The 21,737-nt window shown below is 43.3% G+C and overlaps 1 protein-coding gene across 1 annotated transcript in view; it reads left to right on the top strand.

Annotated features, from left to right (window-relative positions):
- Positions 1–21,737, top strand: part of LOC124804792 (acetylcholine receptor subunit beta-like 2) — a 308,830-nt gene that overhangs the window by 42,966 nt on the left and 244,127 nt on the right. The window contains exon 2 of the mRNA XM_047265120.1: positions 15,118–15,263. Coding sequence (XP_047121076.1) covers positions 15,118–15,263 — 146 coding nt within the window. The remainder of the gene's footprint in view (positions 1–15,117; positions 15,264–21,737) is intronic.

Here is a 21,737-nt window from a genome sequence, read left to right as displayed (position 1 = left end):
ACTGTAACGTAATTCATATACGTTGCCACATTAAAACGAACTATTGGCAACGACTGCAAGACACTTGCGAAAACAGGAAGCTGGGCTCCCACGAAATGTCGACGTACAACCCAGCGTCTGGCAATGGAGACGAAATTGCTGTTCTGGCTGCTGTAGCGCACAATCCTCAGGTGGATGTACGAGAAATTGCACGAGGTATAGGAATAAGCCACATTAGTGTGTGCAGAATCTAGCATCGGCATCGGTTTCATCCGTTCCATATCTCACTGCACCAAGAACGGTACGGGAATGGCTTTGAATGCCGCATTGCATTCTGTCGTTTGCACTTCAGCAGTTGCAAGGTAATCAAGTATTCCTAAGCAATACGTTGTTTACGGACGAGGCTTCGTTTACAAATCATGGTAACGTGAATCTGCGGAACATGCACTATTGGTCCGTGCAAAATCCCTAGTAGATTCGCCAAGTACTCATCAACGACAGTGGAGTGTCAATGTCTGATGCGGTATCATTGGTAACTGTATTGTAGATTCCTATTTTTACCGTGGAACATTGAATGGACAGCGATGTGCATCATTACTTCAATGGACGGGGCGGGGAGGTACTGTGCGATGGCCAGCAAGGTCCCCCGACTTCACGCCATTAGACTTCTTTCTCTGGGGCATAGTGAGAGACAGTGTGTATCAAGAACCCCTAACGACAGTAGAGGACATGCACCACAGTATTACTGAGGCGTGTGCGGCAATATCTGTAGAAACTCTACAATCTGTGCAACACTCTCTCGTTACCCGTCTGCAAACGTGTATTGATGCAAACGGAGGGCTCTTGGAGCATATGTTGACGCGACACAGTTTCATTGGTCAAGATGTGGGTGTATTTGCTATGCTGCATGTACAACAATACAGCTTCTGTGGGCGACATGGTACTAGTAAATGTGTATAGCAAAGTGAAAAAAATGGTCTGAGCACTATGGGACTTAACTTCTGAGGTCATCAGTCCCCTAGAACTTAGAACTACTTAAAGCTAACTAACCTAAGGACATCACATACATCCATGCCGGGGAACCTGTGACCGTAGCGGTCGCGCGGTTCCAGACTGTAGCCCCTAGAACCGCTCGGCCACTCCAGCCAGCCTAGCAAAGTGAATTCAAGTGTGTTATCTCTAATTGTAGCTCTAGTTGCCATTTCGCTAAAATAAACATACATTTGCAATTTGAAAAACGTAACTTTGGGTTGGACGTGTTACTTGTTTATTTTTGTGGATTGTGCATACCTTCCCAGTGTGTGAGCTCCTGACACAGGCAGTGTGAGGTATACGCTTGAGTCTCAGGACGTGCGCTAGCTGTGCGCTGCATTTATTTCAAGCGTCAACTCTGCTTCACATTTTCTCGGGAGGTAATCGACATATTGCAATGCAACCAATGCCATTATTTTCGTGATTTTTCAAGCTATTGGTTGCATTCGAAATAATAGGGGTGTCCATTGAAAAATACACAAGTTTGTGTTGAAAATAGTATTTGTTTACGTTTTAAAATTTCGCATAGTATTTGGCTTCCTAGGCCTCTGCCGTACGTTGACGCTGGTGAAAACCATTTTTGAATATCTATTGTTGTTCCAGAGATATTTGAGGTGGCAGAGTTAGGTGAGAGACCAAACTCACACCCCATGTTTATGTCAGGTGTCTAAATGTTAACTTCGTGTTTAAACAGTCCATCGAAAACCATAAAGAGTGGAATTTAGACTATTTCTGCGTCTAAAATGTATGGCAAAGGTATAAGGAATTTTTCTGTAATGTCACTTCACCAAGCATCATTTTAGGGAAGGGGGGCAGTAGATAATGCATCATGTTCTCCAGTAAAGAAGTATTACTGATGATACTGAGAAGCTGGTACTGCTTTTTATTACGTTTGGTCAAGACATGCTGGTGGTTGTGTACAAGAAATGAACTTTCAGGGAAGGCTGCAACATTTCTATAACGGAACTAAGGTGCTGGGGCTGTCTAAAATACTTACAGGCTATATTCCAATAGTTAACTATCAATCAAATAATACCTAAATGTAATCGCAGTGCTCCAAATTACACGTAATGTAAATACATGCAACGTAGCCAAAATCAAACGAACTCAACTAGCGGCAGTTTAGGAGGGAAAAGGTGGTTTGAAGAGATCTTTATTCTTTTGTAACACTTAAACTGCATACTTTTGTAATTTTCTATGAGACTGTCACTGTGCACAGAATACGGAAGTAAACAAGGTCAAAGGCAATGGTGAAACAAGACAGAGATAAAAAATCGCTGTTTGCACTAAAATAAAAATATTTCTCTAACTTTGAGCACAAAACACACACAACGATACTGTTTTAACTTAATCGTTCCATCAGATTAAAGAAGATCCATCCTATCTCCCATACTAGATAAAAGTAGATAGATAAAGAAAGGGTAGACAGTACCACACTTTTCAAGCAAAATGGGACCTCAAATTAAATATTTTGACATCTGTATTTCTGTATTGCTTCTCAAAATATCCATGGCTCGCTTATTGGCCCTACTGATATATTTTACATATTAATCAGTGAGCTTAATTCGATCATAGTATGACGCATTAAAGCCAGCCGGCGTGGCCGAGTGGTTCTAGGCGCATTAGTCTTGAACCACGCGACCGCTACGATCGCAGTTGCGAATCCTGCCGCGGGCATGGATGTGTGTGATGTCCTTAGTTAGGCTTAAGTAGTTCTAGGGGACTGATGACCTCAGATGTTAAGTCCCATAGTGCTCAGAGCCATTCTTATGACTCATTAAACAACCCAAAATACATACAAATTTCTTCCGTAACGTTACAGAATACACATGGACGCAACTGTGCATCTAACTTACAGGTTCCCATGACTCTGGCATTAACAAAATCTTATGTTCGCAAAATACAGTTTCAGCTAGGTCATGACTCATCCATACATCGTCCTGTGCTTGGAATGCATTTAGGATAGCGATATGACCAGAATGCCTACCATCAGCAAATGCTTTTTATTGACACATCACACAGAGATTGTCCGTAGAAGTAATAAGAGAACTATGGGGAGGTGGACCGGTTGGCAGTCATGTTGCTCGTCATCACCACAAAAATCATGTTTGCCAGTAGCATCACCTTACCCAGTCGTTTCTCAGTTGGCAAGGATGTGGCCCAAAGACGGAAGTTCATCATTTTTTATCTAAGCACATCATTTCTCCAAGGAAAACATTTGTTCAACTAACACTTATATCAAAGTCTACAAAACACTGTGGTGAGTCCATACTAGTGTATTAACTTTTATGTTGCAGTATAACACTTTTGCATCGTCTAATATCACACAGTGGAGACTAAATAACACTTTCCCTTATACGTTACTATGTTAAAGCCAAATTATAATAAATTTCATCATAATTACAGCAAAAATGTAAAAAAGGTGGTTTGTGGACTGGTACATTTTTCCTATATTTCTGGAACATCTTTCCAATATTTCTGTAACATGAGAGGCAGTTTGTTACAGTGTGTCAGGCAGTTTCTTACAATGTCTAGGTAGATTTTTACAATTTTGAGGTAACTTGGAAATTAGTAACATTTTAACTGCAATGTGAGAAAATTTGCTATAAATTATCTATTACATTGGACAAATTTTTACAGCTTTGCTGTGACATGTCAATTTACAGTGGACTTTTTACATTTTTGCTGTAACATAGCTCATTTCTTACAAGGGAAATTTTTTACATTTTAAGTGTGAAATCGGTCAGTTTGCTAAGGTTTTGCTGCAACATAGTGATGTACTGGTCAGTTTGTTAAAATTGCACTGTACCGTTGTGACGTATAAATCATTTTATTACAATTTTGATTTAACATTGGGGAAGTTTAGCTATGTTTTTCTGTAATAAGTGTCACATTGTTACAATTTTGCCTGTAAGATGTTGACGTATAGGGAATTTGTTACATTTGTCGTGTAACATTGAGTACTTTCTTCTCTTGCTCTTTGAGATGTGGCAATTCGTTATAGTTTAACATAGGGAAATTTGTTACAATTTTGCTTTAATTTGGGGATGTATGCAGGGTGTTGTTACAGTTTTGCTACAATGGGGGTAATTTTTTATGTATTTGCTATAATATGGTGATGTGTGCGACAGTTATTACTGCTGCTGAACAGAAGGAATATCCAGCACTGATGAAATCCAATGAAGCCATGGAGAGGAAGGAACCGACCAAAGGAGAATTCCCATTTATTAACGAAGAATTGTATAAGTGAAACTGTGATTCAATTATTTGGAAATGATTACTCGTCATCCCAGCGCATCTGTGGCCAGTTATCAAGAAGTATCTTCACTATACGCCAACATACGGTCACCTGAGATTCGTAAAGACTTAAGACAGTGTCAGATATAAATGTCACTAGCTAGGTCTTTAACGATCCATTACACACTACCTGAGCCATTGTAAGGAATGTCAACGACAGAACCACATAACGGAATCACCTTTGGGGCACCTGGTGCCAACCCTGCCTGCTGCAGCGCCATTCCATCAAACTGGTATCAATCTTTTGAGGAGCTTCCCGTCATCTGCAAATGGGAATCAATGGACAATAGTATCTGCATTGAGCATCTTCCGCAGTACACTGTCACCAAAACTGTCCTGACTGCTGAAGCTAGTGAAATTACAAGATTCGTAGTAGAAAACATCATTTTGAAGCATGGAGCACCCCACGTGATAATCTCTGACCATGGTAAAGCCCACCAGTCGAGACTGTTCTCAGAAGTGCTTCGCACTGTGACATTACTATTGAACGACAGCAGCCACAGATGAATGGCCTCACACAGTACTTTGATAAGACGTTGTTACATACGCTCGCGATATGCTCTCGATATGCTCCAAGGTCACGAGACTGAAACGATTGTGGATACACTATTCCCATTTCAGCTGGACGATTCTGAGGATGACTGTGTGAAAACATCATCAGCACCCAAACGGAAAGATTGTTGGCTATCATATGGGCCCTGGACGTCCAGGAGGAAGAGCGAATGTGCTATGATGCCAAGCATGAGCAAATGAAATACAGCGTGGGAGACTTGGTACGGATTTTTACGCCTGTGATATAAAGAAGCTACTTAAGTGCGACTTTTGGCCCTGTCGTATTCTTCGTCACTTGTCGGACGACTCATATGAAGTCGACAAGACAAAAGCGCAGAGACATAGTCCATGGCCTCCATCTGAAACCCTACTACAGTACAGAGGCACATATCGACAATAGGAGGTTCAAGGAAGCTATATGCTCACTTAAATCATGAAGCTTCAACAGGAGGGGCTACCTTCAAGGCTCATCCTACTGAAGAGGATGTACGAATGAGACCAGAAAGGAAGGATCTGTCAGCGCCTCCATAGATAGGACTGTTGACAAGATCCAGGTTTCTATAGTCGGCTTCAATGAGAATGCCGTAAACAGTGAGTTGCTGTGTCTTCAGGAGAGGGAGAATTGCCACGAGCTATGCTGCACGCAGTATGGCTTAGTGGTTAGCGATGCTGGCTGGCATGTTGCGGGCCGCCATTTCAAATCTCTCACGTCTGTAATAAACGTACTTTCATTGCTACATGTTATGCTCCATTTTCGACCCTAGTATCCTGTCTGGTCTTGATTTTAGTTATGACGTGGCAATATTTAATTTGAGAATCCATCGTGCCCTACGCCAAGTATGGTACAGAGATAGAACTATGCACTTTCACAGGTGATGCTTAACCTATGAATTAGACAACTAGTGCCAAGTTACACCGGTTTGTCAATAACATTACGTTGTTGTTATTGTTGTGGTCTTCAGTCCTGAGATTGGTTTGATGCAGCTCTCCATGCTACTCTATCCTGTGCAAGCTTCTTCATCTCCCAGTACTTACTGCAACCTACATCCTTCTGAATCTGCTTAGTGTAATCATCTCTTGGTCTCCCTCTACGATTTTTACCCTCCACGCTGCCCTCCAATGCTAAATTTGTGATCCCTTGATGCCTCAGAACATGCCCTACCGACCGATCCCTTCTTCTTGTCAAGTTTGCCACAAACTCCTCTTCTCCCCTATTCTATTCAATACCTCCTCATTAGTTATCTGATATACCCATCTAATCTTCAGCATTCTTCTGTAGCACCACATTTCGAAAGCTTCTATTCTCTTCTTGTCTAAACTATTTATCGTCCATGTTTCACTTCCATACTTGGCTACACTCCATACAAATACTTTCAGAAACGACTTCCTGACACTTAAATCTATACTCGATGTTAAATAATTCCTCTTCTTCAGAAAGGCTTTCCTTGCCATTGCCAGTCTACATTTTATATCCTCTGTACTTCGACCATCATCAGTTATTTTGCTCCCCAAATAGCAAAACTCCTTTACTACTTTAATTGTCTCATTTCCTAATCTAATTCCCTCAGCATTACCCGACTTAATTCGACTACATTCCATGATCCTCGTTTTGCTTTTGTTGATGTTCATCTTATATCCTCCTTTCAAGACACTGTCCATTCCGTTCAACTGCTCTTCCAAGTCCTTTGCTGTCTCTGACAGAATTACAATGTCATCGGCGAATCTCAAAGATTTTATTTCTTCTCCATGGATTTTAATACCTACTCGGAATTTTACTTTTGTTTCCTTTACTGCACATTACGTATTTTTCATAAATAATTGGATGCTTTTCAACATGACATCAATTTATGCTTAACTGAAGTGAAGTTTACATAGTTTTGACATAGAAATACTGCAATATACACCCTTTACGTAGTTTTTGTAACTGATTTTGAACGGAACTTAAGTTTCAGATAGTTCGGATACTTCTGACCATGGTCAAAATGGCAGTTCACTGGGCTACATTCATTGTGACTGGCAGTCTCGTTTTAATGGCCGGTGCGCTACTTGGATGTGATTGGCTATTTCGTTGTAATGGCTACGACTGTTTCAAGAAACGTGGTGTGACCTTATCTAAAACATCAAGGATAAGATCGGTATGGCTCGTCACGTGATGATAATGACGTTGAGGTGAGGCTTGTTATGTCATGGGTGAGGGGCGCATGGTAGACACGTGATGACCTTCGGCAGACGGATGAGGATCAAATTGTATCAGTTACTGCATTGCTGTAGTACTAATATCTGGTGTTCTTAGGATTTTTCGAAAGATACAAAACTTAGAATGTTAGAAATTTCTATTCTTCCTATAACACAGCCAAGATCTCACACAGCCAAATTAGACTCGTAGTACTAAGTTCCAAAAAACGACCCGTTAAAAGTCTATTGACATGTCATCTCTAATGTAACGGCTTCTAGCTATCGAATCTAGGTTTATTGAAGTTATTGTATGGAAGTGGCTGAGAATTTTACAAGCACCACTATATCTACCGAGGTACGGGACAGTTTGTTTGTACGAAATGACAATGTAATTTCTTTTGACGTCATTTGAGGGCTCTTAAAACGACGAGTACAGTGATGCAGTACGCGTTAACGTTGACAGTAAATCTTTTCGCACAAATAGCATGGAAGTGCTGCAAACCTGAAGACTGAGGCATAAGTCGTCACGCTGTCTTTTTGGAGCGATTCCTGCCCCTTACATCGCGTACATTGCCCACCTCTCGCTGTGGGAAGTTTTCGGAAAACTTTGAGTGAGTCATATCAGCTTGCACCGCTGTTGAACTGTAGAGAGTCGCTTGAGAAAGGGATGGTTACGCTGAAATTTCGATGGATAAAATTATTGGGATTATTTAACGTATAGAAAATTCTCAGCACATTACGCACTACCCAATGTCGAAATCACTGATTCAGTATTCACGACTGTATGTGAAACAATAGAAATACAGGATCTTATTTTCCTAATTAAGTATGATATTCTTTCCTTGTGGGAACCCTAACACATGATATCGTTTTCTATAAACAATTGATTATCTATTTCTTACAGCATCATGTATTACGCCGCCTTCCAATACCTTTACTTACTTAATGTTACACAAATGTGTCTGTGATACTGTTTAGTTTATAAGAACCGACTTTTTTTTCGTAGAGTTAGAACTGACATGAGGCAAATAATTTTACGATAAAATCTATGCTTATAGAAAATACTCCAGCTCGCAAGCTATTATCAAGAACTTGTTAAATAGGTTGCGTCTACGATGACGGTGGTCTCAGTCACAGGTAAGTGATGAACAAGACGACGTAACCTCGTAACCCTGACACATCACTGAGACTGAGTTTTCACGCTTTCATCTCGTCACATCACATTTTGCAAATTGCACTGCGTTCTCACTCCTCCAATTTATCAATTTACCCTCACGAACGATAGTCTTTCATCACACTACTCCATAAAAGAGCACTGGGAATGAAACCCCACACGTCACTGCACACCTTGGAATAGCACTGATAGTGAATTCTATCCTTTTATTTTATCACATTAGAGCCTCAAACAGAATCGGGGCTGTATTCGTTCCCCCAACGACTGAAAACTCTAGAACAGCATGAATAGTGATCCCTCACCCTTTTTTTAACCACATTACGCTCTCAAACAGCATTCAGACTGAATTTTCACTTCGTTCGTTTATCTCTGCACACGCTGGACTAGCGCCATTACTTGTCACTCCTTTATTCCTCACGCTACACATTGAAACAACACCCATTCTCGATTCCATTTATCCCTGCACACTCTGGAAAAGCACGCAGATTGATACATTGAGGAGCCGAAAAATTACGACTACGACCGCGTGCTTATTGGCATGCTGTACCACCTTTGGGAGGCAGTGCAGCAGCAATCGTGCGTGGGCATGGATCCGACAGGTCCCCAGTAGGTTTCCGAAGGTATCTGCACCAGTTGTCTAATTCCCGTAAATTACGGGATGGCGGTATGAGGGCGTGTAGATGGCGACCGATATCATCGCACATGTGCTTCTTCAGGTACAGATAAGGAGAATTTGAGGGGCCAACAGAGCGACGTGAGTCCTCCATCAGTCTTCTCAAACCAAAGTAGGACAAATTCGGCCTTGTCACAGGTAGAGTTTAAATTTAAAATTTAAAACAGTCTTAATCGCAATTTTGTTAAAATATTTTTTTATTGGAGTGAGTGACCGTTTTCGACTCTATGGAAGAGTCATCTTCAGGCTCTGTAAAGATATATTGCCAAAATAGTATAGACTTAATAATAAGCATATAAAATATATGAAAATAAGACAAATAGTAATAAATTATACCCAGAGCGGTGGATGGATAATGTTAGATGAGTTCTGTCGACCCTCGACGCTCGTGTAACTGCTGACTGTGCGTGGAGGTAACGGGTATTAATAGGGCTGGACGCACCCACCGTTCTGAGTGTGACATCATAAGTAGCCAATCAGGAAACGCGTTCATGATTAGATAACTTAATATTTAACTACGAAGGAACAGTTACAGTTGGAAAACATCGTAATGTCAATTATTTATCATTATTCGTCAATGAATATACACTACTGGCCATTAAAGTTGCTACACCAAGAAGAAATGCAGATGATAAACGGATATTCATTGGAAAAATTTATTATACTAGAACTGACATGCAATTACATTTTCACGCAATTTGGGCGCATAGATCCTGAGAAATCAGTACCCAGAACAACCACCTCTGGCCGTAATAACGGCCTTGATACGCCTGGGCATTGAGTCAAACAGAGCTTGCATGGCGTGTACAGGTACAGCTACCCATGCAGCTTCAACACGATACCACAGTTCATCAAGACTAGTGACTGCCGTATTGTGACGAGCCAGTCGCTCGGCCACCATTGACCAGAAGTTTTCAATTGCTGAGAGATCTGGAGAATGTGCTGGCCAGGGCAGCAGTCGAACATTTTCTGTATCCAGAAAGGCCCGTACACGACCTGCAACATGCAGTTGTGCATTATCCTGCTCAAATGTAGGGTCTCACAGGGATCGAATGAAGGGTAGAGGCACGGGTCGTAACACATCTGAAATGTAACGTCCACTGTTCAAAGTGTCTTCAATGCGAGCAAGACGTGACCGAGGCGTGTAACCAATGGCAGCCCACACCATCACGCCAGGTGATACGCCAGTATGGCGATGACGAATACACGCTTCCAATGTGTGTTCACCGCGATGTCGTCAAACACGGATGCGACCATCACGAACCTGGATTCATCCGAAAAAATGACGTTTTGCCATTCGCGCGCCCAGGTTCGTCGTTGAGTACACCATCGCAGGCGCTCCTGCCTGTGATGCAGCATCAAGGGTAACCGCAGTCATGGTCTCCGAACTGATAGTCCATGCTGCTGCAAACGACGTCGAACCGTTCGTGCAGATGGTTGTTGTCCTGCAAACGTCCCCATCTGTTGACTCAGGGATCGAGATCTGGCTGCACGATCCATGAGGATAAGATGACTGTCATCTCGACTGCTAGTCATACGAGGCCGTTGAGATCCAGCACGGCGTTCCGTATTACCCTCCTGAACCCACCGATTCCATATTCTGCTTACAGTAATTGGATCTCGACCAACGCGAGCAGCAATGTCGCGATACGATAAACCGCAATCGCGATAGGCTACAATCCGACCTTTATCAAAGTCGGAAACGTGATGGTACGCATTTCTCCCCCTTACACGAGGCATCACAACAACGTTTCACCAGGCAACGCCAGTCAACTGCTGTTTGTGTATGAGAAATCGGCTGGAAACTTTCCTCATGTCAGCACGTTGCAGGTGTCACCACCGGCGCCGACCTTGTGTGAATGCTCTGAAAAGCTAATCATTTCCATATCACAGCATCCTCCTCCTGTCGGTTACATTTCGCGTCTGTAGCACGTCATCTTCGCGGTGTAGCATTTTAATGGCCAGTAGTGTAAATTATACTATTAAAATCGTTCATTGGTATGAAATAAGGCTTAGAGTATGCTGCCCTCTAAACTCAAAACTACAAAATCTGCACCAAAAATTGTCATCGCCCAGCGTTTACGTGGATAATCGAGGGTTACCGTGGAAATGGCGTCCTGTTCCGCTGTGGACGTTAGTGGTGCTGCCAAAGATTGTACTAGGGGAAGATACGTCGTATGTTACGGTAATGTGATGCCATAGAAATAGGATAATTTTGCTCTTTCCTGATGTCAGCGCCATTCCATAGTAGCCCTCGATTATCCACGTAAACGCTGGGCAACGACAATCTTTAGTACAGATTTTGTGGTTCTGAGTTTAGCTGGCAGCATACTCTAAGCCTTATTTCATACCAATGAACTATTTTAGCAGTATAATTTATATTCATTGACGAATAATGATCAATAATTGACATTACGATGTATTTTAGCTGTAACGGTTTCTTCGTAGTTAGGTATTAAGTTATCTAATCATGAATGTGTTTTCTGATTGGCTACTTATGATGTCACGCTCAGATCGGTGGGTGTGACCAGCCCTATTAACAGCCGACCGCGGTAGCCGAGCGGTTCTAGGCGCTTCAGTCCGGAATCGTGCGACTGCTACGATCGCAGGTTCGAATCCTGCCTCGGTCATGGATGTGTGTGATGTCCTTAGCTTAGTTAGGTTTAAGTAGTTATAAGTTCTAGGGGACTGATGACCTCAGATCTTAAGTCCCATAGTGCTCCGAGCCATTTGAACCATTTGAACCCTATTAATACCCGTTCCGTCCACGCACAAACAGCAGTTACACGAGCGTCGAGGGTCGACAGAACTCATCAAGCAGTGTCCATCCACCGCTCTGGGTATAATTTATTACTATTTATCTTATTTTTATGTATTTTTCATATGCTTATTATAACGTCTATACAATTTTGGGAATTTATCTTTACAGAGTCTGAAGATGACTCTTTCATAGAGTCGAAACCAGTCACTCACGTCAGTAAAAAAATATTTTAACAAGATTGCGATTAAGACCGTTCTAGTTTTAATTTTAACTACTTTTAAGGTCGCTGACTATGTTTTTAAAAATTATTGGAAGATATCATCTGCGTTGGGGAAGATACCAAGCATCAAGAGTTCACAATACTGTTTATGTAGTCTACAGATGTTATTGTGCCTTTGGGTACTACAAATGGTCCCGTGGGAGGGTTGGTGAGGTGTTCCCTATAACATAATACGGCCCAAACCGGTGTGCGTCTGTAGCGCGATGTATGTTTTGAGCAGCCATTCGATTAAATGACGCCGTATCGGGACACTGCCTGCGAACTGGAGTAACCGAAAGCAAGCAGGGTTCAAAATACCAGGTGACGAGTGTCCCTTGACCCACGTTCCAATATTGGTGATACAGTGCCCACTGTAATGGTACTGGAGGACGTTGCTGGATAAACATTGGGACTGATTGGAATCGGTTGTTGTGCATTACCTTGTTCAGCGATGTGCACTGAATCGTGTGCTCCGAAGTGCTTTTGCTGTACCAACATCGTCGTCGGATGTGGTGCGGACGTCATCTACTGGTGACGTCACTGTAGCACATAAACAGCTCACCAGTTTCTCCGTTTCTGAGCTTTCAGTCCTGTGCTAAGGACCATAACAATCTCCTCAATCTACAGTTTGTTAGAATCGCTAATGCCAGTGCATTACCCCATTGGCGACCCGTACCGCAGCTACAATTTTTCTCCATTCATCCCCGCTCGTCTTATATACGAGGTATGTCCACAAAGTAAGTTCCGTTTGGTTATATAAAACAGACGTGTAAAGACACAGAAAAAATATTTATTGTACAAAAATCTGCAACTGTTAAACTACTTTTCTACATAGCTTCCGAAATTTTGTAGGCACTTGTCATAGCGTGGTACAAGTTTTTGTATGCCTTCTTCATAGAAGGTTGCTGCCTGTGTATTCAACCGTGTTGTAACATGTTCTTTTAGCTCGTTATCATCGTTGAAGTGTTGACCACGAAGGACAGATTTTAGGTGTAAGAAGAGATGAAAGTCGCTAGGAGCGAGGTCCGGGCTGTACAGAGGATGATCAAACGCGTCCCAGTGAAATTGCCGTAAGACTTGTTTGGCCAAATTCGCCGTGTTCTTCATCGTGCAATTGATCACGTCCTTCATTGAACAGTCTGACCCATCTTCTAACCGTTGAATCACTCATAGCAATTTGTCCGCAAAACCTCGCATATTTGCCGACGAATTTCCTTTGGTTTAACTTTCTTTGCATTTAGAAAACGAATCACAGATCTGATTTGACGCGCGGCGGCATTTTCAATTACGGCTGACATTATGAACAAGCACTACAAAGCAAACGTCGGCGGCAGCGATCTCAAAATGGCGTATGGCTCTGAGCACTATAGGACTTAACATCTGAAGTCATCAATCTCCTAGACCTTAGAACAGGGCTTCACAACATACGTGCTCGCGGAGCAAGCTGTGAGCAGCAAGGCGTGAGCACGGAGCAGCGCGAGCACGCTACCCCCACTACCGGACCAGAGCGGAGAGTGGGGAAAGTCACGTGGGGCACACAACAGCTGCCGCCAGTCAATGTAAATCCGCGGCCACCTGCGGGGATATCACTCACGAATTATTACTGCGACAAATGAAACAAATAAAGGAGAATGTACACATGCCACGTAATTTTATTAGCTTAGTGTATGCCTCTACATTCGCATTAATTTGTGAAGTGTTACACAATAAAAGGTGTCACTGAAGTGTGCGATTCTCGGTTATCTTGTACTTTATGCCGTTTACAATTGCGTCTATGTTCGGAGTATTTGTTCTTGTGCATTTTAGGCGCAGCGTGCAGTTTAAATTTCGATCAGACAATGCGTTTCTCAGGCGCGTCTTGTTACATTTCATTGCAGAGAACAGTTGTTCACAAACATACGGGGAACCGAACATTGATATTATTGTAGCCGCCAGTTTGTGCAAACGAGGAAATCGATCCTGAGGGAAGTGTCTGTAGAATTCCAAAATGTTTTTCTTGTTCTGAAATTTGTCTCTGTATTCTCTGTCGCACTGCAGGTCAATAATTTCTTGCTGTAGCTCAGGATGAATCTCTTAAATATTCGCTGAATATGGAGAGAACAGATCAAAATGACTGTCTAGTGCTGTCAGATCTTGAAAGCGCTGGTCAACTAAAATATGTGAATAACGTTGACAGTCTTTGTGAACATCTTGCATGGATGATAATTTAGGAAAATGAGCTAGGTTTCCTGTTTCCAGCTGACTCACCCAAAGTGTCAATTTCATTTTAAAAGCTCGTATTCGATCTATGAAATGAGTAATTAGCAGATCTTTACCTTGTAGTAAAATGTTCAAAGCATTCAGATGGCTAGTTAAATCTGCTAAGAACGCGAGATCACATTCAAACGTGCGCGCGCATTTCCCCTCCCTCCCCTCCCTCCCTTCTCCCCCACCTTGCACCTGCTCGCGAGCACGTGCCTGAGCAGATGCGAGTACTCGCGCTCAAAACCGGCCAGTTGTTAAGCCCTGACTTAGAACTACTTAAACCTAACTAACCTATGGACATCACACGCAACCATGCCCGAGGCAGGATTCTAACCTGCGACCGTAGCGGTCGCGCGGTTCCAGACTAAAGCGCCTATTACCGCTTGGCTTCACCGGCCGGCTAAACGACGCACGTTTCTTCTTCTTGAGTCAGAGTAACTGCCGCACACGCTCGGAACTGCGATCGTGGCGCTGCCACGGGTACACATACAAACAGAACTTACTTTGTGGACGCCCCTCGTATTTCCCTTACCGCGTAATGGGCCGGCAACGCCAACAGGTGGCTTCAGCCTCGCAGTGGACCGTGGCTCATCAGTTTACTTCAAGCCTCTTATTACATTACATTCTTAAACAGCACTGAGACTGAATTGTCACCCTTCCAGTTATCACTGTACACCCTGAAACACCAATGAGGCTGATTCTCACATTTTACTTTTATCACGTTATACTTCGAAACTGCACCCTTTCTCACTTCGTCCTCTTATCACTGCACATCCTGGGACACCTCCGAGACGGAAAATTCTGAGCTCTTTCTTGCATCACACGTAATTGAGAACCAGCACCGAGAGTGACATCCACCCCATGCTTTTAACACACTACACTCGATCACAGCACTCAAACTTGTTCTTATCACATTGCGAGGGAGACAGCTAAAAGACATTTTGAAAGTATTGGCGCCTAACACTTCGCAGGGACGGCTTTTGAAGCCAATCCGGACGCGAAGCGGCTGTACGACGACCTGCTGAGCAACTACAACCGCCTCATCCGGCCCGTCACCAACAACTCCGAGACGCTCACCGTACACTTGGGGCTCAAGCTGTCGCAGCTCATCGAAGTGGTGAGTACTGGCCTTCTGCCCCGGCTCTCTCAGCTCTTGTTAACCCGTGCAGCGGGCCTGTGCGAGCCGTACACGCCCAGACGGTACTCCTGGCAGGGCACAGTTGGTAGTTGTAGAAAGCGCCCAGGCGCAGATGGAGGGTTTTGTCCTGGGGAGGGCGGGGGAAGGGGTTCTTGCTGGGAAATGTCTCTGTCCCCCCTTCCCCGCCCCCCCTCCCGACCCTAACAGAAATGTGAAGCATCCAGGTTTGGAGTCGAAAACGAAAGAAAACTTCATGGAATGAGAGGCAATGTGACGATATTTCATGGTAACTGAATTTTCCATCGGTACTTGGTAGACCAATATCATAATAAATGAAAAGCGCTGCTGTATGAGGGCCACAATTACCAGCCAGAGTCCTATGTTCTTCACTTGTCAAAGAAAGGCAAAAAAGCTGAGCCTGCTCTAAGTCCTGGAAATTAGCAAACATCTAGCTCATAGTTCGGATCTAATCTTAAATGATCAGGCAAAGCTTAATGCTACGTATCTCTTAAACTTCACATAATCCTCTCTGTTTTTCATTACTTTCCACATTGTCTATTGCTAAATATTCCCTCATTTTCCTGCCTTAATCGATTTATTTTATTTAAATTGCCAATGGAATTCATATAGACTGTAGTTACAATTGTAAACTCTTCCTTTAACTGGTACTTGTATTACTTTCCATGTTAAATACCTCTTGAAGCTGTATCTTCAAGTACTGCTTTTATTTTACTTGCTTCATTTATTTAATGCAAACTGTTCCATAAGCAGAATTTTGAGTTTAGTGTTAATGTTTTTCCTGTTTTCGCCGTTTATATTTGTATATTGTTCAACTTCTTAAAATGCAGTACCACCACGCTGTCGAAGATGGCATTTACTGTACGTTCTCTCACTCTCCTCCATTTTTCTGCACGTATTCATCTCCATTTATCGTATTGATATTGCTTAAGATCCTCATGTATTGTGTACTGACATTGATAATTCTTTCTTTTCATTGGTTTATGTATCACTCTCCATGTTTCATACCTCCTGGAGTAGTCTGGTCAATTACTACCTTTATATTATTTTATTGGTTTTTCTTATTAGTGTACACTGTTGTGTAGGATTGCTGTTCCAGTTCTGTGCTAAACTGTTTCCTGTTTACTCCATTTATACTTATTTACTGTTCAACGTGTTTAACTTTTTACCATAACATTGTCAAAGATATTATTTACTATAAGTTTCCGCTTCAATCTACATGTATAACTTCTTTTGCTATGTTGTTTACACACATTGTAGCTTCTTTGGCGACAAAGGTCAGTAAGTGATTGTGATATGTGGCGGTAATTACCCAGTACAGTTGCTGCTAGTTTCAGAACAATGGGCGGGATGAAAGAGAATGTTACAGGGAGCCCATTACTTATTCTCGGGTACCACGTGCCAAGGCGCTGCCTAGTAGGTAGCGGTCGGGCAGTCGGAACACGCCTGAAGCCTAATCAGTGACTGATGTTTACGTTTAAAGCTTTACAGTTGAAACGTGTCTAAAAGACTGACTGTTGTGGAAATTATGAAATGCAATGAGATCACCCCTGAAAACTCTGAAATGTAATAAGAGAACAGTCTACGAAATTATACATGCCCTCAACTGCAATCAGATGTGTTGTGACTTGGCAAGACCGCCAAGCCACTATGAGGTAGTCGAAAGGCAAGCGTTTGAGCTCACCCAGGCTGGCGTGAGGTCTGGAACAGTTAAAGGAGTTGAGTCTAGTAAAAAAAGTACGTAGCTTCTGGAATACTTTAATCCATTATTGGTAAACATCGGTCTGACGGTACATGCATCACAAGATAAATAGCAAATGATAATGGCGCCTTGCTAGGTCGTAGCAAATGACATAGCTGAAGGCTATGCTAACTATCGCCTCGGCAAATGAGAGCGTAATTTTTGTCAGTGAACCATCGCTAGCAAAGTCGGCTGTACAACTGGGGCGAGTGCCAGGACGTCTCACTAGACCTGCCGTGTGGCGGCGCTCGGTCTGCATTCACTGATAGTGGCGACACGCGGGTCCGACGTATACTACCGGACCGCGGCCGATTTAAAGGCTACCACCTAGCAAGTGTGGTGTCTGGCGGTGACACCACAAGATGCTTTAAGACTAACAAGGAACCTCAAGGGTGTGATGTCGCAAGTTCAGTTTTAGATAAGGCTCATTTCATAGTGTTGTGTTAGCAGTTATGGCAGGGAACATACACTGAAGAGCCAAAGAAACTGGTACACCTGTCTAATATCGTGTAGGGCCCCCACGAGCATGCAGAAGTGCCGCAAACACGACGTGGCGTGGACTCGACTAATGTTAGTGCCGGAGGGAATTGACATCACGAATCCTACAGGGCTGTCCGTAAATCCGTAAGGGTTCGATTGGGGTGGAGCACAGCACGTTGCAAGGCATCCCAGATATGCTCAATAATGTTCATGGAGTTCGGTGGCCAGCGGAGGTGTATAAACTCAGCAGTTCTGGGCGTGTGGGGCGTCGCACTGTGCTACTGTGATTGCCCAAGTCCGTCGGAATGCACAGTGGAAATGAGTGGATGAAGGTGATCAGACAGGATGCTTACGTACGTGCCACTTTTCAGAGTCGTATCTAGACGTATCAGAGGTCCCACATCACTCCAAATGCACACGCCCCACACAATTACAGAGGCTCCACCAGCTTGAACAGTCCCCTGCTGAGATGCAGGGTCCATGGATTCATGAAGTTGTCTCCGTACCCGTATAAGTCGATCCGCTCGATACAATTTGATACGAGACTTGTCCGACCAGGCTACATGTTTCCAGCCATCAACAGTCAAATGTCGGTGTCGCGGGCCCATGCAAGGGGTAAAGCTTTATGTCCTGTAGCCATCAAGGTTACACAAGTGGTCCTTCGGCTCCAAAAGCCCACATCGATGATGTTTCGTTGAATGCTTCACACTCTGACACTCGTCGATGGCCCAGCACTGAAATCGGCAGCAATTTGCGGAAGGCTTGCACTTCTGTCACGTTCAACGATTCTCTTCAGTCGTCATTGATCCCGTTTTGGAGGATCTTATTCCGGCCGCAGCGATGTCGGAGATTTGATGTTCCACCGGATTCCTGCTATTCACTGTACACTCGTGAAATGGTAGCACGGGAAAATCCCCGCTTCATTGCTACCTTGGAGATGCTGTGTCTCATCGCTCGTGCGCTGAGTATAACACCACCTTCAAACTTACTTAAATCGTGATAATCTGCCATTTTAGCAGCACTAACCTATCTAACAACTACGCCAGACACTTGTTGTCTTATATAAGCGTTGCCGATCGCAGCGCCATATTCTGCCTGTATTTGAATATGCATGCCTACACCAGTTTCTTTGGTGCTTCAGGGTATCAGGTGCTAATGACTCACAATGTACATCAGAAGGGCGACAGGAAATGAGCATCCGGAAGGTGCAGAGATCAGTCTTATATGGAACGTACGTATTAAGCTTCACAATATGGACATTGTCTGACACTCAAGAAATTGTCAAAACAAATCATTAACTTGCATCATGAACACCGAATCATAAATGTCGCGACACAGTGATCGCAAAGATTCAAACCATCAAGATCGAAGGCGAACTCCTTAGGAGTTACAAATCGTGCAGGACGTTCAGCTAGGTATCCACTAGCAAAGAATGCAGATGGAATCATATTGGTGTAACGAGGTGATGAGAACTGATGAAATGTGATGGCATGCAACTGAATACGTGAAACTTGCTGTCTTTAGAGGCGTAACTGCAGATAGTGCGACAGTATGTTTTCTACGCACGGAAAAACAGACGTTCAGAGGCTGAATTTGTCCAGTGGTTCCAAATGAATGAACTGCAATGTCGCACACTTTTCAGGAGGGATAGTGTGCTCTGAAGGAGTATGATTTTTATACGCAGACCAGGAATCAAGCTAAAGCAAATTATTTTGACTTCCTATCGACCAAAAGCAGTGCTCAAATCTTAGCTGCAGTTCTCTTACGGCCCTTTTCCCCCACTCTTGCCTGCTGTGATTTAAGTATTCTCTACTGCCATTGCAAGATCACCCACACGAGTAATAATCGTAGGGGGCAGAGCATTCCAACGTCTCGCAGCACAATAAATAACTTTCCAACCAATTTGCCATTCAGATTAACAGTCAGCATAATTCCACATGAATGCCTTAGGGCACCGATGTTGCTCGATCTCGGTACAGTTCTCTTGGTACCTCTAATATCCAGGATTCCTTTCATTTGCATTTCCTCTTCAACCCCGACTGTTGGAAGTTAGAAACAAATTCGTTACTGAGCGATGGGATAAATTTGTTTATCTCATCCACAAATTTGGGCCGATTCCGCAGTTTGCTATTGATGATTTCTGTGAAATTTCGTTATTTACGTCTACAATTCTGTAGCACTATTTGTCATGTAACCACTCACTGGTTCCCGTGAAATCAGTGTAAATTATGTCGCCCGCAGTTTGATGTGCATAACATAGTATATCACTATCATGCACATCCTGTAAACTGTATCGACCATCGTTGAAACCAACAAACACCAGTTTTTGCAAGAAGTGCGTCTTGTCCTCCCCTGAGTATCCATTGTTTTTTTATGCTCATATTGTTGCAGGCTTATTTGAAATCTGTTCGTAGGTGTTATTTTACTACGCTGCGGATGATCTTCCATGTACGTAATTACTTTTAGTATCCGCTTCTTGGACAACGATCGTCATCCACTACGTTTCACTGGGCACGGGATGTGTCACTCTCTGTCCGACAAGAATCATGAACTACATGGCTCGACAAGTGTTTCAGTATCACTTTCACTTATTAAGCATGGATCGTCATCATTGTACTCCTCATGAGCCGGCCGCCGTGGCCGATCGCTTCTAGGCGTTTCAGTCCGGAAGTGTGCTGCTTCTACGGTCGCAGGTTCGAATCCTGCCTCGGGCATGGATGTGTGTGATGTCCGTAGGGTAGTTAGGTTTAAGTAGTTCTAAGTCTAGGGGACTGATGACCTCAGATGTTGTCCCATCGTGCTTAGAGCCATTTGGACCATTTGTAATCCTCATGTATATTGTCTGCACGGCCGAGCGTATACGGCATCACACATTCCACTGACTCATCTTGCAGAAACGCTAATTTTATCTGCGTCTTCTTTCTCAGCCTGCAAAATTCCTTAGGTTCCTTCTTGACGAAATGTCAACTTCGACAACTGTTGTTGTAGATAAAATGCAATATTTGCTCTGTTTATCATTTCCATTGCTGTGCTTTGTTTCAACACCACTAGCAGCATGGCATTGTTGTGAGCTACTAGTCGACTAAGCAATTCAACTATGCTCCTAGCCTCAGGCTGTGCTCACCATTCGATACCTCCAGTCCTGCCCTCTGTTGCCATTACCAGCCAATATTGTCGGTGGATTATAGACAATATGTGGAGCGCCGTATGTAGTAAACACATTGGCTTTTAACGACCGCGCACTCAAGGGATTCATTGTCAGTTCTGCTCTGAAACTTCTTTTAGTATTGACTGAACCTCGCTCTGTGGCCCTAAAGGTGGTTTTGCACAAACTGAATTCTGTTTTCTCTGCAAATCTAGTCCCGTTCTTCGGTGAACTTCCCTTGTAAAGTGCAAGAACATTATACTCGGGCTAAGCAAATTGCTCAACAATATCCTTAGTTGAATTATTGTTAATTAAGGATTTTGTGGCGGCGTTCATAGCGACAAACAATTCGCTGTAGAAACGGCTTACGAAGTCACCGCCACACTTTTAATTGCGGGCCGACCGGTCCGCTGGAACAGTGAACAGAAAGATGAAAACCCAAACACTCTGATTAAATCAAAGTCGGTACTTATCTTTATTAACGAGGATACAGAAACAAAGTAGTGAACTCCGTGTCTACAGAAATCTGTCTAGTTCGAGTCGGAGCGGCTAGGTCAGCGTCGGCTGACGACAAACAACAACTCTGCTGCGATGAACACACAACTGACTAGCAAGTACACAATTCGGTGGCGAGTATACAACTGAGCGGCGAATACAGAACTGTCCTAGCGCTCTCGACTCCAGCGCTTAAGAAGCCAGAAGCCAGCGGTGGCGCGCGCAGACTTGCGGCGATTTCCTGTCTCGCTGGCGCTGCTTATGCGGACGGCGTCCGGACTTTGATGCTGCCAACCTTTTGGCAGCGGGCTCGGGTGGCATTACTGGCTAGGATATAAAAAAGGACATCCTTGGTAAGGAAATTGGGGATCAAAAAATACCTTTTAGTTCTTGACATATATGAGCAATGGCTGAAAGTAAGCGAATACATGACTACGAGGTACTTTAGAACAATACATTTAAAAATCCTTAAGTTACTACGAGTGTCTCACAAAAACTGAGATGAAGCAAATATCTAAACAATCGCACATATATGGGAAAGTAAACGAGAAGGAAGAAATTCTTCATTTGCTTG

The sequence above is a fragment of the Schistocerca piceifrons genome, chromosome 7, assembly GCF_021461385.2.
Source record: "Schistocerca piceifrons isolate TAMUIC-IGC-003096 chromosome 7, iqSchPice1.1, whole genome shotgun sequence".
NCBI classification, from domain to species: domain Eukaryota; kingdom Metazoa; phylum Arthropoda; class Insecta; order Orthoptera; family Acrididae; genus Schistocerca; species Schistocerca piceifrons.
The sequence above is the reverse complement of the archived record's forward strand: the minus strand, read 5'-3'. Positions and strand labels throughout refer to the sequence as shown.